Raw genomic sequence first — 13,509 nt, 5'->3', positions numbered from 1 at the left:
AATAGTTATTGTTGGAGGTTTATCTGATATATTTATATACAAATGGTTTCCGTGTATGAATGTCGATATTTCAAACAAATTTCGTGCCGTTCGGTGATCAGTGTTTATTGTGTGTTTATTGCAATTGTAAATTATAAAAACTCATAAACCCTGGTCGACAATTTTTTTTCATGTACCACAGGCGTAGATACCTCATTTTATAAATTCATTATTTTTATAAATACTTTTAAAAATATGTAGTCCTACTTGGAACTTAGAAAAAAATCATTAATATACCTAGTTAACTTGTTACAACTGACTATTGAATTATAAAACGTAGTAAACGAGTAAAATGTACCTGCCTGTAAGGGCGTTTGGTTTAAACAGGGTAACAGACGTGAACTGAGCGCTTTTTGTACCCAATTCGTTTTTTTAGTGGATAACGAAATTACAAAGTAAAAACCATAAAAAAAATTAATTCTTTGCAAATAAAACAAAAGAAAAAAACATTTCACTTCCAAATTATCTTTAAAAATAATCATGGTAGTCAGAATACCACATACTTATCTTCTTTGATAACATGTACAACACAGTTTTCCCAAAGCTCTTGGCGGTCTGCTGCTAGAACTTTCTTTAAGGGTTCTACAACCTCTTTACTCAGTTCCGGAGACTGATTTTATTTTCGTAATTCTGGTTTTACGTTTGCCCATATTAACTCTATAGGGTTACATATGCAATAGTAAGGAGATAGTATGAGTAGTAGTAGTTCTTTGCACAGATTATCAAAATAATAAATTTTCTCTAACTTTGGACCTTTAATAACAGTAAGTAATTCTTTGTTTGTTGGGCCTTTTTACGATCGAAAATTTAGCTTTGTTGCTACTACTATTTTGTATCTTAAGGAGTTGCCGCGAGTGGTAGGATGCGTTGTCCATAAATGATTGTGGTGGAATGTTGGGTAAAAGCTGTTCATTAAACCACTTTTCAAATAACTCTGTTGTCATATCCGTCCTTGCTTCCAGCGTATATTATAATAACGTGTTTCTTTTTAGAACATGGCCCATTCAAACAGCAATTTTTACTATTGTCAACCCAACCGAAGTTTACTACATCATGACTGTCAAACCATGATTCATCTAGATATTAGAACTTCGGTAGTAAATTCACGTAAATTATCTTGTTGTCATCGAATTATTCTTGACGATTCGGTTATTGCCAAACATTTATTCAGGTTTTTCTATTTAAAACCACATGCTGACAAAACTTGACGCAATGTTTCTAAACTGGTATCCTCATATGAACTATAAATTGTACTTCCTATAAAATCTTGAGTAGCTTTGTCAACTGATTTTGGTTTCTTTCTTTACATGCTTTTCGGTTCTGTGAATGATCCACAGCAACCCCTTTCAGTACTACTCGATGAATGGAAAATGTTTGTGCTGTGTTTGAATATCTAAATATTTATTATTAAATTCATAATTGTCTTTATTGTCACTACCCTGTGCAATTTCATTGTCTTCATTCGCCCATGGTCTAAAGAACGCCATATTTCTATTTATTTGAAGAAATTTATGAATGAAACTAATCTCACCAAGCCACGCCAATGTTTGTCGCAGACTTTCTGGCAGGAATGCTTCAAAGAAATTTTGTACATACGGTTTCGGCCAATAGAAATGTATTTATGTTTACGATTCGATATTGATTGTTCTCCGCATAACTATCTCCTGTAATTGATATTGGAAAAACTATAACAACGAGTACCTTTCTTACATAGCGCGATTTACCCGAGTAAATTAGTATTTTAACTATAATAACTAAAACTAAAGTTCTTGATATTAGAATATTGAGTTATTTTCACCAGCATCCATTCAATATTTAAAAGCTGTTGATGATGAAAACAGGATAGACTGATAAGTTTTCTTTGGGAATGTTTTTATGATTATTCACCTAGATATTGTATTCCGTCTTATTTGAGAACCTCTTAGTGGTCACTGTTCATCAACAAATCACAGCATACACTTTGAAGATCAATAAAATGCAGAACTTCAGCATTATTGTGTTTATTTAGTAGAACAAAAATCATACCAAATATTTGATTCAAACAACAACAAGAGGATGACTAGTGAAAAATCATCTATTTAGTTCAGACTTCGCACTCAGTGACTATTCCCCGTTCCAAAGGTTGGAATAACATTTTTTCAGAACACAGTTCTTTTTAAACAGTGATGTGAAAACATCTGCCGTTACTTCCCAAATAAAAAATTAAACAAATTGATTCTGCGTTCTGTCAAATGCCTAAATAAACTTTGTGATTATATCAAAAAATGCATGTATACTTTTTAATTACTCTATGTACTTTCTGTCCATTTCTATAGATATTTCTTCACTCAACTTCCTTTTCATCACTCTCTTAATATCAGGAAGAATGAATTTTTATTTTTCTTGGATAAAACATTTTAGTAAGAAAATAAAAACGGTTTCATTTACTAGAAGTATTGAAATTTATGAAACAGTTTTTGGTGGTGATCTGAAAGGAATAAGGAATTCAACACCTATTTATACATATACCTCTATTAGAAAGGGCCGTCATCCATTTTGAAAGAATGGGGAACGTTAGTTTGGGTAATGAAACACTATTGCACTCATCACTCATTGACCAAGAGGATTTATATCTAATGCTGCACTCATTGCTCATTGATCTGGAGGATTCATACTTAAATACATCTAATTTTAGATTTTATGAGAAACAAGTTATGGAATTAAATGGTTTTTGTTAGTCAAACATTCTCCAGTTTTCTATACTTTCAAATAGTATGAGATATTCGGCAGTAGGTCTGCAGCTATGAAGAAAATTCATTGATGTCCTCCTTCTATGTACAAACAATAGATGGTTAACTAATTTTTATTGTTGATAATACAATGTGAGGATCAGCTTCACTCCTCAATCCAAAAAAAGGTAATTTCATAGCTATAAAGTCTTCTTAGCTGCTGTTATTATTTTGATGAAAATATTTGTAATTGAAGAACTCCTATAAGATGTAGTAGCTTTAGTTATTTTTCACGAAACATCTTGGAATTATTTTATAATCTTACTCTACCAAATTGGCGTACCCTGGACACGCTAAGTGAGTAAAACCATATATTAAGCAAACGGTTTATAGAGATGAATTGGTGTCAAAAAGAGAAAAGTACGGGTGACTAGTTCTGGTTTACAATGATGAACGATAGAATACTTTCACAAAAAGGTCCCTAGTTTGATGAAGATTCTTAATTTTTTGTGGTCTGAATACAATTGAGTGATATTTAACAAGTCTAAAAAACAATTTTCTCATCCAAAAGCTATCATTTAATTCAAAAAGTCATAAATTAATAAGCCGCCATGTAACCTATATACGATATGATATACTTATCAATTTTTTCAAAAACGATTTTATTTAGAGATTTGTAGATCAGAAGATGTCTCAACTATGAATGTAGTATAATTATTTTAATGTTGAAACTTAACGTACTTACCAGTAATATGATGTTCTCTCGCCGTTCTCTTTGATCTAATTGGTTTTGAAACGTCCTTGACGGAGGCAAGTGAGCTTCGTAAACTCAGAAGGCCAAGAGTGGAGTGTAGAGGACCGAGCTGCAAAGACGAGATTTGACACTTTAATGGATTCCCAACATAAACGCATACAATATTATTTCGATAAAAGAAATGTAAGTGTATTATTTTACATTACCAATATTTACAATCAGTGTATCTACAATTTGAAATATTGAGAATGAGGTGCAAAAATATATACCTTGTTATCTCATTTCAATATTCTCATGAATGTAGAAAGCAAAATCTTGAAGATTAATAATCAGGGATAACAATTTCACAATTGTTTCATGCCAAGCCACTGAGTGTTTGTAGAACATAAATTTTGCTACTTTCGATTTATACAGAAGCAAATGAATCAACGATGTGAGTTTATTGGTGAAGCTGACCTACTTTCATAGTATTTCGTTTAAGAATTGATTTGAACCTCATATCACATTTTATAGTGTTCTAACATCCTTCAATTTTGCCTTGCTCGTTATGCAGAAACAGAAATTACGAGAATTAGTAATAAAATCAGAGAGAGAGAGAGAGAGAGAGAGAGGGAAAAGCTGTATTATCATTAGGAACTAACTTTCACAATTTTATAAAATAACAATTTGGATTAATAATACATATAATACTTTACTTGATACTAAATTGAATTTTGCCAGTCTATGGTAGATTGTAGAACTCTGCCACAAGGATAATAAGGCCTCTGTCAGTCTCGAAAACACTGAAGATGATGGAACTTTTCATCAGATCAGAAGTGGTTGTTGTCCAGAAAGGCAAACCATAGCGAAGATGTGATTCGAACAAGTTGTTAAAGCAATACGAAAATCGAGCTGTTTGGACACAGATTTGATGGCAAAACAAGCGGAGGATAATTTTTTCGCCAAGGTCTCTACATATACAGACCACTGAAGAGTACCATAGACCAATAAACTTAGTCGAACTTGATAATTGTATAAAGTCAATGTTGAGTTTAAGAGCTTGTCAAACTTCTTTGTAGGATAAAACTGGGAATAGACGAAATGATTAGGTATATAAAGAACGGAAATTTCTTAAACGAAAGTATGCTCATGGTGAATTTAGAACGTAGAAGTATACGGACCGAGTGAAGATTGGAAAACGGTAGTAAAAGAAAGATTCTTTGTAGAGTGATGAGTGGTGGTGGAGAATGATAACTGTGAAATTATTGAGCAGACAATGAACAATTTTCCCACACACAGGAATTCCCAAAATAACAAGAGAAGTTGAAAGGACAAAAGAAATCCATAATGCGGCAATAAAAACAGGTTACTTCATTTGTGTCTAGACTAGCAATTTAATCACCATATCGAAAGTTTTATCAACAAAAGTCACTAGTTCGTCAAACTGCTCTCGTCTTTTCTGTATTAAATCAATTTTACTATACAATTATGTCCAAACTGTATGTAAATATCCAGTTTCTTTGAATTTCATCTATATCTATTTCGGTTCATTCTGCAATGATCACTTTGTAAAATCATCCTAGTTTGACGAACAAATAAATGGAAATTACACATGAACTCAAAGGAATGGAAAACTTATATCAACTCACAATTTCTTGAAATAACATTTTCTTTGACTTTGCATTAAATTGGTCATTCTAAACTTAATTAAAGTGCAAATGCTGTTTTGCTTCATTAAGTTTTCTCGGCATTACTGCTTCCATTGCTAAAAACACTGGGAAGATATTCATTTTCATTTTTAATTTCAATATATAAGTACCAATCATATACAGTGCTTTTCAGATAAAAGTATCCACCTTTAATAACTTTTGTAATACTGGTATTTAGAAAAAATCCAAAAACACGTCAATTTATGTTGGAAGGGGCAAGCATTATGGCTTATTTAAACTTACTGGAAAAGCCACCCCCTCACCCCTAGCAGCATCCCCTTTATTTTTTTAAATTACTTCTCATATTTTTTATGTAAAATTTGGATACTCCTCTTTGAGCTGATTTCAAAAATGTATAATACTTGTAGGTTAAAGTGGTTAGTTTATGAGATAAACAATTTTTCTTTTAAGAGCACAAATTTTACTTATTATTTACTTTCACCTTATTTGCCTGTACTAAAATGGGTTGTACAACAGTTCAAACTCTTTAATCTTTTTAACTGTGCTATTTATTCTACTTAAAAAATCCAAACAACAAAAAACTCTACTTTTTATTAAAGTTTGACATTGTCAACTAGAATTTGTAGTCACTATTGATAGTGTAATTTGATACATTATATATTTTGTTTCTCTGAAATGGTTTACTCTTTGCAAGAAAGAATTGAAATTGTAGGTTTATACTACCAAAATAATAATTGTGCAAGAGCTGCTGCTAGAATATTTAACGAATTACATGACGGAAGACATGCAACTCATAAGTATGTAATTCAACTGATGGAGAAATTTACCACAACAGGGTCTGTTTGCAATAAAGTGCATAAGCGAGAGGGACTCGTAAATAACAAAGCAATCCAAGTGGCAATTTTAGGGCAAGTCAGCTTAGAGGCTCAACAACCCCAATCGTTGTCAACAATAAGTAGAGCGATCGGTGTTTCATCTTCTACAGTTTTCCGAGTTCTACATAAATTCAAGTACCACCCATACAAAGTTAAGTTGGTGCACGAGTTGAATGAAGATGATTTTGATCGTCGTCTAGAGTTTTGCGAATCAATGACGCAAATTATCAATAACAATCCACAATTGTTAAACAATATTTGCTCCATCAGTTGAATTACATACTTATGAGTTGCATGTCTTCCGTCATGTAATTCGTTAAATATTCTAGCAGCAGCTCTTGCACAATTATTATTTTGGTAGTATAAACCTACAATTTCAATTCTTTCTTGCAAAGAGTAAACCATTTCAGAGAAACAAAATATATAATGTATCAAATTACACTATCAATAGTGACTACAAATTCTAGTTGACAATGTCAAACTTTAATAAAAAGTAGAGTTTTTTGTTGTTTGGATTTTTTAAGTAGAATAAATAGCACAGTTAAAAAGATTAAAGAGTTGGAACTGTTGTACAACCCATTTTAGTACAGGCAAATAAGGTGAAAGTAAATAATAAGTAAAATTGGTGCTCTTAAAAGAAAAATTGTTTATCTCATAAACTAACCACTTTAACCTACAAGTATTATACATTTTTGAAATCAGCTCAAAGAGGAGTATCCAAATTTTACATAAAAAATATGACAAGTAATTTAAAAAAATAAAGGGGATGCTGCTAGGGGTGAGGGGGTGGCTTTTCCAGTAAGTTTAAATATGCCATAATGCTTGCCCCTTCCAACATAAATTGACGTGTTTTTGGATTTTTTCCAAATACCAGTATTACAAAAGTTATTAAAGGTGGATACTTTTATCTGAAAAGCACTGTATAATAAAAATATATCAATATTACTTTGTAAACTGAAAATTTATTAAATTGCGATTAAGTTCAATGAAAACTTATATTTGAGTTGAAAAAATGTTTGCGATTTGAGAGGAGAACAAAAATGTAAAGATAAAATGATTGTGAGGGAAAATGGATGGTCAATATATTGGATCATTTTGATTTTTGTTTATTTTCACCCATTCACTTCCCTAAGTAAATATGATGGAAAGTATCCTCAATTCGATCATTATTGAAACGTCAATCTTTTAAAAATTATATAAAAAAACTGATTTTGAAAGAGCATCTAGAAAGTAAACATATTCTATGGCGAATGAGGTGTGCAAAATGTATCAAAACAAAGGATTTCTACTATTCACCTCTGTATTTTCCGCCGTTCTTCAAAGAGGAAAACAACTAATTTACTGGCTAATGACTTGACGAATATTGAATTACAACCCTTCTGAAGATCTTTTTGTCGATATTAACATCCCCAATTGCTCGCAATTGCAAGGAGAATATATAACTACTGATTAGTTTCGACGTTATTACGTCTCATCAGATAACGTCTTCAGTACATGTAGTTAACATTTCCCAGTGAACGCTAAATGACGCCATCCTCACTTCCAAATGCGAACTGGTCAGGTATAAATCTAGCGTAGCCGTCGATAATATAGATTTCGATGGAGCAAAATATATCAAAATTAAAGATTTCTGCTATTCATTTCTAAAATAATTTCAAAAGTCAATATTTCTAAAATGTATTCCGCCTTAATTCAAAGGGGAAAACCACTACTCTCCTGGCTAATGCCTCGACGAATATTGAATCACAACTCTTCTGAAGAGTGTGATGTAAATCGACCTTTTTGTCGATATTAACATCTCCGACTAGTCAGTAGTTATACCCTCTCCTTGCCATTACGAGCCATTGGGGATGTTAATATCGACAAAAGGGTCGATTTACATCACACTCTTCAGAAGAGTTGTAATTTAATATTCGTCGAAACAAGAAAGTAGTTCCTTTGAAGAACATCAGAATTTATTTTCGAAATATTGAATTGCAAATTTTAAACTCATATAAATATTTCTATAAACGTCTATTTGAATATTGAATTTTGAATTCTAAGAGTTTAAAAAATTTTACAAGCATTAATAATATCAAAAATCACCTGAAATCTCAATTAATTATTTCCCAGACCACGAATACATAAGTATTCGAAAGGTCGGAAAATATATTTCTATTGTGAACAAATATTTAAATCACAGATTCCATGATTATTTATCAAGTCAAAGTTAATTTATACAAAATATCTCGAAAACGGAACATGTCTATGCATTTATATCAATGGTAAAATACTAAAATATTAAGAGCAAAATTGTTTAACTTAAAGTATTCGAAAATTCCATTTTATAGACATTTCTGCTTGTATCATACTTAACTAACTTATTAGCCGTTTATTGTCAGTAATGAAAATGGACAACTTGAACCATTATCCAATAATAAAACAATTTACTCAGAGATTATTTTCGGTGAAACAGAAGAAATTACGAAAACTTAAAGAGACCTAAAGAGATATCTTAAACTGTTTTATATAAAATGCGTGCTCCCATTAAAAACATGAAAACTAGTACAATATCTGGCAGGTATATATGCGTAGTCACGTTCAAATGAAAGCAAACATCAATAATATTAAGTTTTCCCGTAAAATAATATGCAGCTGCACGCTATAATCCGAGCCAAAACAAAAAAATTAAATAATTTATTGGTTTTCACATTTCTCACTTCTGTCCATAAAAGACAGGAAATCTGTTAATCTTCTTTCTTAGCAATCAGTTACGTAATTATTGGAAAAAACTGATATAAATAATAAGATAAATAAACAAATAATTGAGATTTCCGGAATATTTGAATCATTCATTTGGGCATCTTTTCTCTCAAACTAAACTGTTATGTACGTTTAAGAAAAAACTCTTTATTATAAAGTAAAATTCATCATAGATTCTAACAGTTTTTAACAGAACTTGTAACCACGAGAATCTTCATAATCGTGAGTATTGTTACTATTTTCTAATCAACATTGATGGAGAGAAGAATCAAGTGGTGTTCTCCAGAAGTAAGAGTCGGATATTAGGAGATAACTTGGTGTAAAATGTGTGAAATGATTTAACTGGACTAGCATGGCATCAAGAACTGACGCTAGGTCAAGGATGCATCTTCAGATCCCAGCAGACCTACCAACTGTGAACACTTTGACGAAACCATCTAGAGAGGATTCGAAAATCTCAGTGCCCACAACAAAACATCTCAATAAAAGTGCTGACAGAGTTCACATGAATCTAGAAAACAGCAACAGTGAAGATACCATGAGAAACAAGGAAAGTTGACTGAGAATATGCCCCTTCTATTGATTTGATAGAGTAATATCAGAATAAATTAGTGTTCAGATACTTTTGATTGTAGAAAATGATGAAAGAATGATGACGTAGCTTGGGGTTAATCGTTGGATGTAGTCTCTCTACAGGGTGATTGATTAGAGTGATGAAGTTTAGTGCCAACTTTGGACATTTGGAGAATAATACAGTTTCATTTCAAACTTCAGTCTTTCCAACTAATACACATAAAACACCTCAAATATTTCACAAAGCTCAATTTTTTCAATTGAAATTTCTCGCCTTAAAAAAAGGGCAGCTAAAGTTGTTTAAAGGATTAGATAGTCCATTACCTCCTAGCAATTACAAGTCCTCACATTTTAATTAATTTTTAATCTTACAGGGTGTTCCAGAATGCTGTGTCATATCAAATTTACATTTTATTAATGAAACACCAGACATTTTATTGCATATTTGGAATGAGTTTGACCCCCCCACTACATTAATATGAAGTTGTGATGTTATTTACGAGGTGGTTAAATAGTTATAACCAATTTTCCATAAAAATCCCCCGTACAACACAAATATGCAATAAAATATGGAATGTTTCATCTAAATAAAAGTAACTTTGATATGGCATATAATTCTGGAAGATTTTAGATAATTTTAAAATATTTAACCCCTCAAATTTCAAAATTGATATATAAAAGAGCAAAGGAGACACTGAACTTTTTCACACTAATCATTCGACTTGTATGCGAATGCCTAAAATATAGTCATTTGTGTTGTGACAAGGATTCTAAAATTAATTGATGAAACCCCTGAGAAATTATTCATTTTTCTTACATTATTCCATCAATCTTATCATATCCAATTTCTTAAACAGCTTTTTGTTTTCAAGGCGAAAAATATCAGTTAAAAAAATTCAGCTACGTGAATTGTTAAGTTGTTATATCTGAATTTGTTTTAATGCCTTTAGTATGAAATGAAACAGTAGATTGTCAATATTCTCCGCATATCTTATTGAAGCGAAAATATGAGGAAAGCTCCTATGATGAGACTTTGACAAGACTTGTCGCCTGTTAGAGGATTACAATTTTAATAAATGTATAAATGTCATTTCTAAACTCGGCTCTTATCATGAGACACGTGTTTATATTATACTTTCTTAATAGAACTTAATCCACAAATTTTTGTTTTTTCTTAATGGTTAATTAATGAGCAATTATCTATACTAAAGGATAATTAATCAACAATTAACTATTCTAAAAGTTATAATAATATCAATTTATATGAAAATAAAAAGGTAAAGTAATAAGAGTATTTGGCTCAACTATAATTGGTAATTATATTTTTTGAATTTGCTTCTTTTATTTTTATATTTGCTTTTATAGCTGCTTTCTCCGATTATCAACTCATTTGTATCTAATATATCTCTCCATCGCATAATGTAAATGTGGTGTTTTCAAAAAATTTTTGTGTGCTTATGTATTCACAAACTATTCTAAATATTTGAATTGCCATTTAAATGTATTTTTCGAACAATCGTTGCATGGAATTGAATAAATTTCATTTGATGCTTACGTATTAGAAGTGGGTTTCACATTGAAAACGAATTTTATCGAATTTCCTTTTTAACAGAATGTGATAACGCTAAAGATAGATATGTTTCTGCAAACCTGGACAAAGTAGAGTTTTCTCGTTAAAGTGTGGTTTCTCCAATCATCTAATCAATTGAATTCACAAGGAAGTTGGAACTGTTCATGCGATTGAATTTTAAGGTTAATATTATAATATATCTTCATCTAGAAAGACTTAAAGAAAAGTCGAAACGGCAATTTTTATCTTTCTTTCAGAAATTATTAAAAATAAAACAGTTTTAAAACAGAAGAGATCTAAAGTCAAGAAAATTTAGAAGCATTAATATGTCAAAAGGTCCAAGAAATAAGAAATTAAAGAAATATAAGTATATATATTATAATATATGTTATATTATAATTTCAAATGACTTTGCTCTTGCCCTGCGTCCAAGTGATGCAAACGTTAACTGTCTCGAGTTTCAGGACGATCGGACAACATTTAGAGGTTTCACACTTTGAACATGAACAGTTTTTAACCTGGTTTGCGTATTTCTAATTTTGAGTTATATCGGAAACACCAAGTTCTAATGGACTTTGTTTTCTTGTGTTTCAGGTAATTAATATATAAAACGGCAACTAAAAGAGGAATTTGGCTGTTAGAAAAAGTGTCTAGTTGTGAGTTTTTAGGAGCTCGGCTTCCTTCAAAGGAACAAGTACTCTTAGTATTCATTCACCATCATAAGGAACAGAACGAAACAATTTCTGAAGCAGCTAAATCCACCAGTACTAAACTTCAAGTAGTTTGAAAGAAAGCAAACAATATACCTGATAAAACTGAAGAAAACATTTGTATTAGCATACAGAAACTGTACAAAGAATATCAAAATCTCGGCAAATGAAAATGAAGAAACACGGATAAGGTTAAGTTGAAACGCGAGATGTGGAAAGGTGATCTGGTCTATTTATTTGAGTGATGTTGATAAGGTTTTTGCCGCTAAAGCTAAAACTAAAACTTTAAAAAAAAAGAAAAACAAGAGTTATACAAAAGCAAACATTTCCAATCTATAGCTGAGATTAATAAGACAGAAGCAGTTGAATTCTCATCTGCGTCATCATCAGAAGATGAAAAAGGACAGTGAGTTGTTGGCTCCAGTAACAAAAAAACAACGAGCGAACCTCTAGATCAAACACTCACGTCTACTTGGGATCGGGAACAGCTTTCTGTTCGGCAAGCAAGTACTCCAAAATATATATTCATATTGGGAATGTGGCAACATTGAAGACCAATATGTACTTACTTTAATATATTCCGAGCTTTCGAATATATTTATGTATTCATCGTCTGGGAAATAATTAGTTAAGATTCGGCGGTTTTAAATTTTGTATTTTATTGTAAAAATATTAAATTCGTGGATTATAAAATTCAATATTCGAATTGACGCTTGATAGAATAAATTGTTGGAAATATTGAATTTTTTGTTTTTACAAGATTCTACACAATTTAAAACCGCCGAATCTTAACTAATTATTTCCCAGACGATGAATACATAACTATTCGAAAGAATATATTGAAGTGAGCACACTAGTTTTCTGTTATTATTTTAGCAGCAATATCGTTAACATGTAACGCTTTATTAGCACTGCTTTCAACTAACACCGTCATTTTAACTAACTCAAACGACTTGATTCTTTTGTGCCTTCTTATTAAATTGGAATTATTACTCAGTTGGATAACCTCAACTTCCCTTGTTGTAGTACCCATTGTTTATGGAATTTGGCTAAGGTCTGGTCAACAGTTTCTACATCGAGGTCCCTATGTCAGATCACTGTTACAGCAGTACCAAGGTATATCAATATTGTTTTTTATAACTCTATTTTCGAAACGTTATATCTCTTGAACGGTATTTTTACTTGAACACCCCCAAAATTGTATACCATATGTCCAGACGAGTTTCAATATATGTTTGTAGAGAAGCAGTTTGTTATGTGTGTGCAAAATTTTTTATACTTTATACCAAGCTCTTCACGTTTCTTTTTTACATGTCTTCAGCGAAGTCTAGCGTCAAGTGTTATTCCCAAATACTTTGCATTGTTAATATAAAGTATTTGAACATTGGTTATTGTTACTAGGATATTATTTTGTTTTCGTTTGTTCGTAATGTTAACATGCATTTGTTTTCGTTCGACTAAATACACCATCTATTAGTCCAGGTGTTAATCAGATCTATGGAAGTTTGTAATTTCATATTAGCTCCTTCGAAGTCTTTTACGACGGCCGGTATAACCGTATTTTATCAACAAACGTTGTAATTGTTCGTATTCAAGATTTAGTACATCGCTGGTATACAGTAAGTAAAGCTCAGGACCTTATACACTACCCAGAGATACTCCTACCTTAATTTCTGTTGAATGAAATTATGCTTCTTCCTGTTTTACTGTTAAATATCCGTATGATATATAAAATTTTATAGTATTGGAAATACGTATTTCCAATTGTTCATTTCCGCATTTTATTTGACGCAAATTGACGAAGCAACTGTAGTTAGTTTATCCACTTCGGAGGCGTTCTATAAACATTAACATTACTTATTACGCATGAGTTTCGAATATATAAACTT

At 31.3% G+C, this 13,509-nt stretch overlaps 1 protein-coding gene across 2 annotated transcripts in view; it reads right to left on the bottom strand.

Moving 5' to 3' along the window:
- LOC130445721 (corticotropin-releasing factor-binding protein) overlaps window positions 1-13,509 on the bottom strand; it is an 84,110-nt gene that overhangs the window by 46,615 nt on the left and 23,986 nt on the right. For both annotated transcript variants that reach the window (XM_056781563.1, XM_056781555.1), the window contains one exon: window positions 3,493-3,610. In XM_056781563.1, the coding sequence (XP_056637541.1) occupies window positions 3,493-3,610 (118 nt within the window). The remainder of the gene's footprint in view (window positions 1-3,492; window positions 3,611-13,509) is intronic.

This window comes from Diorhabda sublineata, chromosome 1, assembly GCF_026230105.1.
Source record: "Diorhabda sublineata isolate icDioSubl1.1 chromosome 1, icDioSubl1.1, whole genome shotgun sequence".
NCBI lineage: Eukaryota > Metazoa > Arthropoda > Insecta > Coleoptera > Chrysomelidae > Diorhabda > Diorhabda sublineata.
This window is presented reverse-complemented; position numbering and strand designations above follow the sequence as displayed.